Source organism: Polypterus senegalus, chromosome 3 (assembly GCF_016835505.1).
Source record: "Polypterus senegalus isolate Bchr_013 chromosome 3, ASM1683550v1, whole genome shotgun sequence".
Classification (NCBI taxonomy): Eukaryota; Metazoa; Chordata; class Cladistia; order Polypteriformes; family Polypteridae; genus Polypterus; species Polypterus senegalus.
This window is the reverse complement of record NC_053156.1, coordinates 237,969,382-237,984,534: the sequence shown is the minus strand read 5'-3', so window position 1 is coordinate 237,984,534 and position 15,153 is coordinate 237,969,382. Positions and strand designations below refer to the sequence as shown.

Here is a 15,153-nt window from a genome sequence, read left to right as displayed (position 1 = left end):
CTGTTCGTCACAGATGAAATGCTTTTGAGTTTCTCTTACTCTTCCATAGCCCATCATTGTTTACATTTGGGTACACTATTTAGTCACTTTAAACTGTAGCCATATGCATAATTGTAGGTGTGCGCTTGAGTGTTCCTTGCAGTGGACTGACATCTCATCTAGGATTTGTCCCTGCTTTGCACCCAATGTAGTTAGATTGGCTCCAGCCTGCTACAGGACTACATATAATTATTAATAAGTGTCATCCTAAGTTTGAGCTTGAATTTGCAGCAAGTGAAATGCAAAGATTTTGAGAACCAATCTAGTTTATGATAACTGATCCAAATGACATCATGATTGTGATGTTAGTCATCTTATTATTATATGGATCATTACCATTATTACAGGCATATACTGTAGTTAATGATCTTTTTTTCACAGGGATGTTCATTCATTTATCTATCATTTGCAAATAAGCCAGGGAGATGATTTCTTTTTCCACCTTGGTAAGCAGATTGTTATTTCACATACCATTTTAAATTGTCTATACTGAAAATAACCCTAATTGCAATATTGTAGGTCATTTCTTTTTCACACTAAATCCACAGCACTATTCATGATGCTCGCTTAATTTTGACAGAAAAGCTGACTGCTAGAGAGAAAAAAATTTGTAGAAAAAATGCAAAAGCCCAGGTTACAGAAAATTAATGTGTTCAAGGTAGTAAAGGTACTGGGCAAGAAACATAAGGTTGCCATTTAAAATCTGCTTTCTGGCTGCCAGACTGAGCTCGAGGTTTGATTTACTGTATGTCAGGGTATGCCTGTGGAGGAATATTTAATAAAAGAATAAGTGTCTGTGTGTCAGTCTGTGTGTGCGTTCAGTTGCTATGTCTCTGTCATTCCAAAATATGGCACATCACAATTATTAACACTGCTTCTATGAATCCCATAGCAAATAACATACTGTATAACAGACAGATGCATTGCATGGTGCACTGCAAACATTGATGCTAAGGTATTTGTTGATTACCTTAAATTTCAATTTGTCTTAGACAGGTAGCACAGCTAGTGAAATAAATACTGTAAATACGTAAATAAATAGATAGATAGATAGATAGATAGATAGATAGATAGATAGATAGATAGATAGATAGATAGATAGATAGATAGATACTTTATTAATCCCAAGGGGACATTCACATAATCCAGCACCAGTTACTGATACAAAGAAACAATATAAAATTAAATAGTAATAAAAATGAAAAAAATAAAAATAAAATTAATGTTAGCATTTACTCCCCCGGGTGGAATGATGGTACCCTGTAAGGTGACAATAAATAAATAACATGAAATGTGAGAATAATCAAACGTGTCACGAAATACATTTGTGTTGCTTATTTCATAAATTATTTATTTATTTATTGACTAAATTTTTTTTTTTTGACACTACGTACTACATGAAATAAGGCCTGAAGTGAAAAGTCTCACTTTCAATCGTCAAAGTTGAGAGGGGGCGTTGTAGCGAGTACTGTGGTCAGTCGTAGAGTAGATGGATGCACTTTGCTGGACTTGGGAACGTGTGGCTCATGCATTGGCTCAAAGGTGCCTAGCACTACTGTGGGAAGTGGCTACTTTAATTCATTTAAGAAACTCCAAATTCATCATTATGAGTTTACGTTGGAAGTGTCTGCTATAAATGTGCCAATTGATGGCCAAAGGTTTGTGTTCCCCTCTACCGATGATTTATCCAATCAAAAAGCAGTACTCTCTGGGACACACCCTCTCAGCTTTAATGAGGGATTGTGACATTTTTCACATTTTTCATTTCAGAGCTTACTACTTGTTGCATGTGTGTCACCGAAATAAATAAATCAACAGTACAGAGTAATGGGGATTGTGGAAGAGAGGTGAAAAAGAGAGTGGAGGCAGGGTGGAATGGGCGGAGAAGAGTGTCAGGAGTGATTTGTGACAGACAGATATGAGCAAGAGTGAAAGGGAAGGTCTTACAGGACGGTAGTGAGACCAACTATGTTGTATGGGTTGGAGACGGTGGCACTGACCAGAAAGCAGGAAACAGAGCTGGAGGTGGCAGAGTTAAAGATGCTAAGATTTGCATTGGGTGTGACGAGGATGGATAGGATTAGAAATTAGTACATTAGAGAGTCGGCTCAAGTTGTACGGTTTAGAGACAAAGTCACAGAGGTGAGATTGCGTTGGTTTGGACATGTGCAGAGGAGAGATGCTGGGTATATTGGGAGAAGGGTGCTAAGGATAGGGCTGCCAGGGAAGAGGAAAAGATGAAGGCCTAAAGAGAAGATTTATGGATGTGGTGAGAGAGGACATGCAGGTGATGGGTGTGACAGAACAAGATGCAGAGGACAGAAAGATATGGAAGAAGACGATCTGCTGTGGCAACAACTAACGGGAGCAGCTGAAAGAAGAAGAAGAAGAAGAAATAATTAAATAAATACATAAAGAAATAAGGAGAAAAAAATTAATTTAATGACATATTTGTTTGTTTACTCTTACATGCCATGTTGTTATTATTTATTTACTGTCACATTTCACAGTACTTTTATTTATTGCAAATTTATTTACTCAAGTTTTTCCACAGTATTCCTTCATATGTGACCACTAAAGCGATTCTTAGTGAATCAAAATGGGATTTAAGTGTAACATGCTGATAATATTTATGTAATATAAATGTGTTGACTTCCTCTTAAATATTAAGGTTATCTTGTTTATATAAAGCCTAGAATTTGCCACAGGATATACAGTAGCTCATTCACAGTCTTTATTCTGTCTGACCAGATGCTGACAGCAAGATGCGATTTTCTTTGTCAAGTGCTGTAGTTTCATTCAGCTGGCTGCAATTGGAAGTGTTGCCTTCTGGTTTCTTCCTGAGGAGACTGATGTTTTCCATTCTTTTTTTTCAGTGCCTATTAGAGATCCTGCCACTAATTTCTAACTGTAAAGGATCCACACAAATCTTCCACCATGGCAGAAGATGCGGACATGCGCAATGAGCTTGAGGATATGCAGCGGCGTGCTGACCAGCTGGCTGATGAGGTAAGTGGGAAGACTAGAAATAGATTTTCCCTCACTTTAAACATAATGGAATAATTATTTCAAGCAAAGCCTTTGTGCTTTGTTGATCACACAGTGTAGTGTTGATCTGTGTTTTGTATTTCACAAATCACATGGGAGACAGATGTTGACAGTTTGGCAACAAAGAGCTCCACCTTTAGGGCATTGCAGTATAATATGTATCATTTTTTCTAACAAGGAAAGTTAACTTTGTGCACTTTGATTTCGTTGCTTCAAAGGCAACTCCTGGAGATATTGTGTTGGTGGTCGCTCCATACTTCATTGAAGTTTGATGGTACTTTCAAATTCTGTGAAAAGGTACTCAATGAGGATCAACATCCCAAGTGCTAATGCTGCCCTAAATTCTTACTTGTTTTACATACTAAGCCAAAACTCACATCAAACTATGGAGATTTATTTGTTTTGTAACCAAGGTCAACACTTTGTCACAATCACTTAAAAATGTTTGATAATATGTCATAAAAGTTATTTATTGTGTTTATTATAGCTATAGATATTTAAATACCTGTATGTAAGGACTGTTTAAGTTTGACAAAGTTCAGGAGTACAATACCTTATAGAAATGTACTTAGAGATGGATAAATGATCCAAAATACCCATAGAGGAAGTTACAAAGTTATGGTACAGTAGGTTTACGCTGAATGCCACCTGCAAAATAAAATCATGCAGGCAAATATTCTGAATTTGGTTAGTTGGTTATGTAATATTCAGTGCCATACAATGCAGTATGTTGGTGCTGTAGGGCAATTCACAACAAAGACAATGAGTGTGTGATATTAGCCCAGCACATGTTGTCCAAAAACTAAATGCGAATGTTCACAATGCACATTGGTTTCAGTCTGCTTGGCATCATCGGGCTTCACTCCATCTTCTGTTCATTTCTGCCCCGTGGCCATTGAAACATTAAGAACATTGCTCGTAGTTCACTAAAGTCCCATGACATAAATATAATAGAGTTTAGAAATTACAGAGGAAAACAACGAAATACAATGAAATTCTTACTTGCATGTGCTAATGAACAACACTTTGCCTCCCTCTGGTGACACAATCAGTCAGTAGAGTTACCTGACCTGGACACTTCTGCCTTTCTTTTCTGAAAAATATCAGAACAGATTTGTCATTAACAGACAAACAGAATAAGAACTTTTATGCTGAAACTGCATTGTGTTAAATTCATGTTTATCACTTCTTTTCAAAAACAAACTCTGTTCATTAATTTAATTTGAAACTATAAATGTTTATTTTACTTGATCTGTAATAGATTGGTTCTCCATATGAGTTGCTTTCTCTCTTGTGCCCCGTGCAGCAAAAATAGGCCCCAGCCCCTCCATGACTCTGAATTTGATCAATCGAATGTTACAAAACATTTTGAGCATCAGTGTTACAAAATTTCACTTAAAGTCATGATTTAGAAACCCTCCTAGTTCACTGATATGAACATAGCTACAGCTCTACCAGATCCTTCTCCATTTAAATCAGTTCTTGTCATACATATACTTCCCTTTTGGTTAATAGCACAAACTCACAGGCAAACTAAGGGTGGGTGTACACTATGCAATTTTAGCCCAAGTTGCAAGAATCTGATTGGTCTTTCAGAATTGCACAATCTTCAGAATATTCAATGAAAAACGTTGTAATGTTGCTGCTTGTAAGAATGTTCTAATCTGATCCAAGCAGCTTATGGGTTTTTAAAATGTCAAAAAATGTAGCCACTGTTGGCTGGAGGCTGTCAGGTAAGAGGGGTCATGCAAGCTAATTATACATTTCTATTCCCAATGACCAATCAGGAAGTGATTCTGTGTTTATGCTTTTGCAAGCAAGACTGGAAAACATTTGTGGATACTTAGGAAGGAAGACCAAGAAAATCATCCACTGTATATTTCTCCATGAAATATGATTATTGTGTCTTTAGAAATAATAAGAAACACTGCCTAGCAGTTATAATTTTCTGATAGCATTGTATGTTTGTACCTCTAACATGTTAGGCATAAATAAGTCGTTAAGATACAGGTTCACCATGTGAACACTGGTAGCAAGATTAGCTACTGTTAGTCTACTGTAAAAACAGAGTTATAGCTAAGTATCACACCATTCTCCTCAGTGTTAAATTGCATTTCTACCGCGAGCCTTGCCCAGTAGTCTTTATATGAAATTTTACAGCAGATTGTCCGAAAGGCCTCCAATCTTTCATGAGCATATAAAATTATATAGAATAAGCCTGTCATCAGTACAAGTGGTCATTAATCGTGAGCAGTCACCTAACACCTATAACATGTGAGAAAACTGGATAGCGTAGGCTAGCCCTAAACTAAGTCCCTATTTAATGCCTTGTAACCAGTGTCAGACTCCAACACAAACAAAGAAGAGGTTTAAAAAGGTTATACCATAGATACCATACAAACTGTGCTGGTTTTCACTCTTAACTTTGTCTCCTTTTTAATAGTGTGAAGCTATCTTGGGTGGGGGTTTGACTTTATTGTATGGAATGTTACTTGCTTTTAATAATTTCAAATAAAAAAATAAATAATAGTGTGAAGGTATACCTTGCTGGTTGCAGACTGCAGGGTGTTTCAGGATATCCAGGGCAGGAGACAGACGCTAAGATACCGTTTTGCCCAGTGCACAGGCAATGTTATCTACAGAACAATCTTTGCAACAGAGATACCATCTTTGAAGGATAGTAGGTAATAGTTTCATGACAGTAATAGGCCATGGGGTTAGGGTTAGGCCATGTCCCCTAGTTCAACAGATGGCAGAAGGGTGGCTCTTTAACCTATGCAGGCCTCCCTTCTCGGTGTTTCAATAGACAGAGCTCCTCAAAGCAACCTGAACCTTTACATCTAAAGTGGGATTCACAAAGGTAGGCATGGCACTAGGATGGTAGCCCCAGCATATATCTGACCCCAGATGTTTTTCTGAAATGGGGTTTTAAAGCTCATTGTTGTCAGATATCCCTTGAGTTAGTGTCATACAAACAGTAGTTGGCAAAAGACCAACTGTTTGAAGGAAAAGGCCAGAGGTGGTCAACAGGAGAAATGAGAAGTGTTTAAATGAGTGTTTTAAGCTACTGATGGGGTAGTCAGGCCAAACAGGATTATTAGTCTTTTCCTTATTATACTGTGTTTTAGTTACTCCATATTTTGAATCCTCCTTTCTATACTTTATTGTGCATTATAATCACATACTTTTCATGTCACTTTTGGTCTTTTTTGGGTTACGGACAGCTCAGGAGTACCTACAATGTACCACAAGAGTTAACATTATGCACTCATGTTTGTTTTTGGGTTTTGCTGTTTGAGGCCAATTTAAAATATAAGAGTAGATAATTAAGATTAAGCACATCATTAAAACTGCTAAGTGACGTTCAGGCAATAATGTTGATTGTAGGGATGGTTACGGAGCAATGGAATATTCACTGATTGAGATGGAGACAATGTAGGAAAAGTGTCTGATATTTTCAGCTGGGTAATAAATAACTAAGCTTGTCAGAGCTATCAGTTTATGATTAAGTGTGAATCCAAGGACATAGAAAGCTGATTTAAGGAATATAAACCCTGAAAGGTGAATGAAATTGATATCTAAGGCTATGCCAACATAGATTCATAGCAAAAGGTAATCTTCAAATACTCAAAGAACTCAGGTGCTTTATTGGTCACAGCCCGCCACTGATATCTCTAAAGAATTTACTGCACTGCACTATTGTTTGGAGAAGGGGGTTCTTACACAAAGTAAAAACATAGAAATGCCCAATCTACACCATTCACCTTATTCAATTTGACATCCCAAGGACTTCATGTTTTATTATACATTACATTGGCCTGTCATTTTTCAGTTCAGTTCAGTTTATTTTTGTATAACACTGTTCACTCAATTCTGGCACAGAGTGTGGTAAAGTTCACAGGAAAGAATCAAGTATAAACTTTACAAATCACTAAATACAGAGACAATGCACATAAAGGCACAGATTTGTTAAAACACAACAGACAACAAAGTAGAAACTGATTAACATACACAGAAACCAACAACATCTGTCCATGAATCAACTACTGAAGAGTGGCCATTTCTTTGTAGGTATTTTATTAGTGATTTTTAATAGACATAAAAATAAAACTAAATATCCAATCTAACCTTCTAGTTTTCCTTGTAATAGTGTTTTACATTCAGGCCTGGTTACACTGCAGTATTGGCACCATCTCTTCAAGATAGAGAACCCCTGACATATCAGAACTCCAGTCACTTGTGTGTCCAGTTTACTGTACAGTGGAGAGTATGGGGCTGGGGTTTCATACTTGGGGAAGGGCTGAACAATGAGAGCTAACAGCAAATTCAGGAACAATTTAACAGCAAAACGGGGAAATAAAATGATATATTATGAACTAAACAAATGGAGTGACATAACACTTCATCTAGGAGATTTTTTTTGTGTATGTCCAACATTTTTTTTATTATTTGTTGAAAAACTTACGCTGCATAAATATGACATCACGACTTTACATTTCAAAATTGTTTAAATATTATAGTCATTCGGTTACAGTACACACTGGACTGGCTCTCATTTTCACAGTCCTGAATGGGAGTTTCAGCTTTAACTCTCATTAGTATCTCTTTCTTGGTATTGTTTTAGGTTTCCTGAAATGAAGAAAGACGTCATTTCAGTTTTCTCAATAAAAAGGCATTGCAGTAGATTAAAATGAAGCTGAGAGGGGGATACGCTGACTCCACACCATCAAATGGGGCCGCAGACTGGCAGTCCCAATGAATTTTGTGCATTGTACAAAGATATTGAATCAATACTGTCATTTTTTTCATCATCCCTATAATTATAAAGGACTGTCAATTATTCTAAATTTCTAGTGAGCAAGATACATTACTGCTTGGAAAGTGGTGCCATAAATTTAAAGATCATTGTAAGTTACAATAATGATTGTTGTAAAAGACATAGGCAAGATTCTGGACCAGAGGAATTTAGGGTGCGAATTAACTGTGTGACATTTAATCAATCTGCGTTTAAACTGCTTTAATTTGCATCTTGTTATAATAATGTCTTTTTCTGTATTTGTAAAGTGCTTTAGGATTATTTACCCCACAAAACAAACACTGTTCATGTTAAAATATGTTTTTATTTTGCTAACAAATAAAGAAAAAACAATATTTGGCATGTGGTAGTGATATTGCATTTATAACTGCTTATGTTTGTGGTGGGTACAAGTTAATTAAAGTTGTGCCTGAAGATATGAATGAAATTATAAAAATATTTTTATTTTAGAAATCTAACTTTGTTTTCTCTTCTTTCTTTCTGTTTATTTCAGTCATTAGAGAGCACCCGGCGTATGCTGCAGCTGGTTGAGGAGGTAAGACAAACAAACACAAGTTGAGTTGTAATCTGAGAAAGGATGACTGTTTGCTGGAGGCTTTATTTTGTGTTCAGTTTGATTAATTTTATTCTGGGTGCAGCACAATGATGTTGCTTTAATTTCCTGAAGATATAAGACACAAGCAAGGTCATTAAATAAGGTTTACAGCAATATTAGTTATAGTTAGATCAGTGCAGTTTATTAAATAGTTAGTGGCAGAGCTGTGAACACATCAATAAAGGATACATCTGTTTACTGAGTGTTATATGATTAAAAGGCTAGATTACTGCTTATTGAACTGGGCAAACGTCTTTATTTTGTAATGTTATTTTATTGACTCACCTGCAAATGATATTTTGTCTTTTTCCTTCTGATATTAAGTTGTTCCCACATCCTTAGTTTTATTCACAAGCAGTCAAAGAACAGTACATCGTAAAGTTAACACAAAGACAACATCCTGATAGACATGCAGTATAAGACATCTGGGCAGTAGTGACAGCTTTTCCATATATTTTTTCTATTTTACACCCAATGTTTTTGGTGAATTATGGTTTGGTTTGATTGCTGCTGGCTTTAAATATCAGAATCTAACTACAGAGCATGCTTGCTTTAATCAGGTCTTGTTTTTGTTCAAAGCAAAAAGTATTATATAGTTTAATTGAAGCTATTGTTGGAAATGATTGTTTAATGCTGGAAAAAATATAGTCATTTTATGAGTAAATATATCATTAATTGAAATTAAAACATTCTGGGCTGTAAAATTTGGGACAGATCTGAAGAACTTGCCATGCTAATACACAGTAAAACTGCTAGTGTTAAATTAATTCTTATAGCATTAAAACGAATGCTTAAAAATGTATAATATGGTACATATTGTAATATGGTTACAAAATATCAGTAGGCTGTGATAGGAAGAACAAAGAAGAAATGAAAGTTTTCAGCCTAAGTGCCACTGTGTTCCCAGTCATTAATCATTATAATTATAATAATAGTGCTATTTACAGAAGGATACAACATGAGGATACATTACAAAAACGAGATAAAATACAAAAGTCCTAACCTTACACAACTCACTAAGTAAAACAGTAATAATAATAAAATGAAAAGAATTAATATAAACCAGCCACAAAAATTAAGTGATTAAACACCAGGAATGATTAAATGATTTAACACCAGGAACAACCAAAAGTGCAACATAAAAATGTCTCAAAGTTGATGTTAGTCAGCTAAATTTGCATTGCGTCTTTGTGGACCTGGAGAAAGCATATGATAAGGTGCCTCAAGAAAAGTTGTGGTATTGTATGAGGAAGTTGCGAGTGGCAGAGAAGTATGTAAGAGTGGTACAGAATATTTACGAGGGAAGTGTGACCATGGTGAGGTCTGCGGTAGGAGTGACAGATGCATTCAATGTGGAGGTGGGATTACATCAGGGATCGGCTCTGAGCCCTTTCTTATTTGCAATGGTGATGGGCAGGTTGACAGACGAGATTAGATAGGCGTCCCAGTGAAATATGATGTTTGCTGATGACATTGTGATCTGTAACGATAGTAGGGAGCAGATTGAGGAGACCCTGAAGAGGTTGAGATATGCTCTGGAGAGGAGAGGAATGAAGGTCAGTAGGAACAAGACAGAATACATGTGTGTAAATGAAAGGGAGGTCAGTGGAATAGTGAGGATGCAGGGAGTAGAGTTGGCGAAGGTGAATGAGTTTAAATACTTGGGATCAACAATACAGAGTAACGGGGATTGTGGAAGAGTGGTATAAAGTGCTGGCATGGTGGAGAAGAGTGTCAGGAATAATTTGTGACAGACAGGTGAAAGTGAAAGGGAAGGTCTACAGGATGGTAGTGAGACCAGCTGTGTTATATGGGTTGGAGACGGTGGCACTGACCAGAAAGCAGGAGACAGAGCTGGAGGTGGCGGAGTTAAAGATGCTAAGATTTGCATTGGGTGTGATGAGGATGGACAGGATTAGAAATGAGTACATTAAAGTGTTGGCTCAGGTTAGACGGTTGGGAGACAAAGTCAGAGGGGTGAGATTGCATTGGCTTGGACATATGCAGAGGAGAGATTCTGAGTATATATAGAGGAAAAGAGGAAGGCCTAAGATAAGATTTATGGATGTGGTAAGAGAGGACATGAGTGTGACGGCAAGATGTAGAGGACAGGAAGATATGGAAGAAGATGATTCGCTGTGGCAACCCCTAACAGGAGCAGCCGAAAGAAGAAGAAGATGTTAGTCAGCTAAATACCCTAATTCAGACATTTTAGGTAATTAGTAAAAGGTTAAAATCATTTGTAAACTTCAGTGGTATCAAAGGCAAGCGAACCAGAGATATGAGATCTTGGTGAATTTGCTACAAGGCTAGTTGCTAAATTTTGTGTGATCAAATGATCCATTTTGCAGATGGAATTAGCTTTCTGAGATAAATAACTTGGTGCTTAAAGGCAGCAGGCAAGTATCAATTTAGGTGCACACAGGGTAAGATGAAAGACTGAACACAAAGTTTTGAGTACTAGCAGGAGTTTTTATACATAGCCAAGTCATGCTTATATCCAGAATGAGCTGCTTCCCAATTAAATAACCAGACAGCAGTATTACCCTGGTCAGAAACAAATTACTAAGGAAAGTAGCTGATACAACTTACACATAATAAAAGATAGGGCCACAGTCAGTCAACGTACTGCTGACTCCAACAGATGATTTACAGCAATTATGAAACACTTTGGAGTCAAAATGAGCCAACATCACTATGCCTCACGTTGAAGATCTTGTTCAGTATTACCACCACCCCCAGAGTTTAAGACACCCCTACAGATTTTTCCTTGGTGCTGACTCTGCTGTGGAGTATACATGCTGTCCTCGTGTCTTCATAGTTTTTCTTCCAGATTCTGCAATTTTCCTCACACATCATCAGTGACATATTGGTTAGGTTAAATGACAATGTAGGTGTAGGTATGTGTGAACAATGCAGTGGACTGGTTCCTTGTCCAGGGTTGGTTGTTTCCTTGTGCCCACTGTTGGATAGCTGCCTGGCCCCTGTGGTCTTGAACTAGATTAAGGGTTTTTGACAATAATATGTCATGTATCCAGAAGATGTGGATTTAGGTCTTATCCAGGCTCAGGTAGCTAAACTGAAATCATCAGTTTTATCTAAAGTGCTGAATACAGATATAAATTAACAAGTTAGGGAAAGTACACACAGCAAGTCTTCTTCATGTAAAGTCTCAATGTAACTTCTTGTCCTGCTGTGCCTAACATGTACTGTATTTGTAAAGGCGGAATTGCAGAAAATAAGTGACCTTGCTTTTTGCCAATAGTTCATGAATCAGTGTTCACAAATCTTCTGCTTTGCAGACATCTCACACCATTGTCAAACTCTGTAGCTAAAACACTCAGATGACACAAAGGTCATCAAAATGGAAATATTTTATTTTATTTTATAAGGCATGTAGTATTTAAATAATTCTGCTTGTATTCCAACAGGTGGAGCATCACAAACATGAAAATAGCCTGTGATTGTCAGGCTCTAAAATATCCTACTAATCCGGCTCAATTTTAAAAGACATAAATGACTTTTCATACTTATAATCTAAAAATAAAGCTATAAAAAGTAACAGTTTCAATTAACCCATAAATTCCAGTTGCCAGATCCTTGGAGTTCTTCATCATTTTTTTTCTTTCAGGACAGTGTTATGCCCCATGATAGCTGACATAACTCAGCATATCTTATATAGCAATTCATTCAAGTCTAAATGTATTGTCCTGTGTACACTGTACAGTAAAATTCTTATTTGTCTTTCTCCCCAAGGCTAGTGACAGTATTACAGTAGCAACAACAGTCAAAGTGTACAACTCAAAGCATTAAATGCAAAATCAGATGATAAATACAAGAAGCACTCATGCAGGTATCATTATGAGTAGCCTTAAGATCTGTGGATAAAGACTGCCCCTGAATCTTGTGGTACAAGTGCTACTGATCCGTTATTTTGGTCAGATCAGTGGAGGGAGAAACCCTGCCTGTGTAGACTGGCCGAGGTCCTTAACAATGCAGTTTGCCTTTCTAAGACTATGTGCATTATATACAACATTTGCTATATTGAAGGATACTGTGTGACATGGCAGACCTTTTCTGTAGTACTTTACAGTCCTGAGGTGAGCAGGTGCTGGACCAGCATTTTGTGTTGCCAGTTGAGGACGGACTGCAGTGTGCAGTTGTAGAAGTTGCTGAGCATAGTTGGAGATATGTGGGCTTTTCTGAGACACATAAAGAAGTAAAGGCACTGGTGAGCTTTCTTGATGAGTAAAAATATATTTTGCCTAATTATATTGTTAATGATGGTGACACCCAAAACATTTCTCCACATCATCCCCCCCAAAAAAGATAGGAGTGTGTCCTGCCTCCCCTATTTTGAAGTGAATGTCTAGCTTTATGGCTTAAATATATTAAAACTTAAGTATAAATGCATATTATTTTTAAAAGCTAAATATATCATAAGCTGTAAGCTCAAGGAAAAGAAAAAACTAAATATGAGTTTTGGCAGTCAAGATAGAAATTGGCCTAAAGGGATTTAATTGATGTAGAAAATCCTAAATAACACCGATGATGTCAGAACTAGCTGCTGTTTAAAATCTGAACCGTGAATAAAAGTAAATGACACAGCAGTAAAAGAAGAACTTTAACCATTGAGTGCATTCAGTTGTCCAGTGTTCTGCCTAAGTTTATATTAAAACAAGATCAAAATAAAGAGGCTGCTCAGACGCTCTTGAGATAAGCAGCTCCATCTCCATTTTATTTGTGTTTATTTGCATCAGTGTGGGCAGAGGGCTTATAAAATTCTTCCCTGATGAAAACATTTTACCTGTGTGTCTTTCAATAAAGTGCTACTGGTGAGGTTCCAGAATTAGAGTAACCTAAAAATAAAACAACAACAAAAAAGAAAGGGCTATATAGCCAACAAGAACGGGCTTATATCGGCCATTTGCATTAATAAGCCAAGAACACTGCTCACATTTACAAATGCAGTATATTGAACAACACAGAAAAAATTTATTTCTGAACACAAAACACCTTGTAGCACATATCAATCAATCAACATTTATTTATATAGCACATATTCATACAAAATAAATGTAGCTCAAAGTGCTTTACAAAATGAATAGAGAAATAGAAGACACAATAAAAGATAAACATAAGTCAACATTAATTAACATAGAATAACAGTAAGGTCCGATGGCCAGGGTGGACAGAAAAAACAAAAAAACTCCAAAGGCTGGAGAAAAAAATAAAATCTGTAGGGGTTCCAGACCAAGAGACCGCCCAGTCCCCTCTGGGTTGAATATACAAATATGCTGTATGTATGCATGCAATTTTTAAAATTATCTAGGTTTTTAATGTACCAGTAAATGAATAATTAATTTAAAGCTATTAATGTTCCAAGTAAAATAAAAAAATCTCTAGTCTACAGAGACTCTGTCTGCCTCTGGCCAGCCGGTCATCTTGCCCTCCCCTGGTCATGCCAATAATGAAGCTGACAAATGTCAATGACTCTGTCAGAAATGGGGATTATCTCTCTAGGCACTCATGATGCACAAAGGCATGTTCTTGTGCATCTGAAATAATTTAAAAGGACTGACTATTTATTGTGCTGTTTATTGGTAACATAACATACTATTCTCAAACTCACTCACATTGGGTGCAAGGCAGGAAACAACACAGGACAAAGTGTTAGTCCATCAAAGGGTCCATTTATATTAGTAATTGTATTTAATTGCAATATTAGCATCCATCACATTGAATGAGAAAGCTACAGTATATTGCTTCTCCTTGCTTAAATATGCACAGTATGTATGCATATTTCGGCTTACAATTCTATTTATTTCAAGAACAAGATACACTACCTGTCAAAAGTTTTAGAACACCTCATTTTTGGAGTTTTTCAGATATCTCAAAAAAACTTCCTGTGCATTTTAATATATTTCAAATACATGTTCAGATATCTTAAAATACCATTCTGCACATTTCAAGATATCTCAAATACATCTTAAAGTAGATAGGAAGTTCCAATGAAAGAATTAGCGATTTTGAGATATCTGAAAATGTATTTAAGATATGTTCAAACATGCAGTAAACGTATTTCAGATATCTTAAAAAGCCTGCGGATGGATTTTAAGATATCTCGAAATGTGTCTGGGAAATCTCAAACTGAACAGGAACTTATTTCAAGATACTGTATCTCGAACTGCACTTGAGATATCTTAAAATTCATTTCAGTTATTTCAAAATGTACAGTGTTTCATTTCAAGATATCTTGAACTCTGTTTGAGATATCGTAAATTGCATTTCAGATATCTTGAAATATATGCATTTTCAGATATCTGTAATTCAGTTTGAGATATCTAAAATGAATTTCCAGATATCGTAGTTAAAATACATTTTGAGATATCTCTAAATGTTAGTTTGGCTTGCCATAAACTAACACTAGAAACAATCATTAAATTTGTAGTTAGGCTTGACTTACATCAAAAAGAACTTTAATACCACATTAATTTAAAACACTCACCAAATAAATTGATCAAGGTATAGCTGGCATCACTTCATTGCAGAAGTTTTAGGGTGGAAGTGTTATCTTTAGGTGTCAAGGCCTGTTTGTGTTTTATGGCTGGAAAGCTGTGGTGAATGTGAACTGTATATACTGTACTTCATCTTG

The 15,153-nt window shown here is 36.3% G+C and overlaps 1 protein-coding gene across 2 annotated transcripts in view; it reads left to right on the top strand.

The window, feature by feature from the left end:
- The window catches only part of snap25b (synaptosome associated protein 25b), a 120,233-nt gene that overhangs the window by 60,062 nt on the left and 45,018 nt on the right, over positions 1 to 15,153 (top strand). For both annotated transcript variants that reach the window (XM_039748817.1, XM_039748816.1), the window contains exons 2-3: positions 2,916 to 3,048; positions 8,397 to 8,438. In XM_039748817.1, coding sequence (XP_039604751.1) covers positions 2,977 to 3,048; positions 8,397 to 8,438 — 114 coding nt within the window. In that variant the 5' untranslated portion in view covers positions 2,916 to 2,976. The remainder of the gene's footprint in view (positions 1 to 2,915; positions 3,049 to 8,396; positions 8,439 to 15,153) is intronic.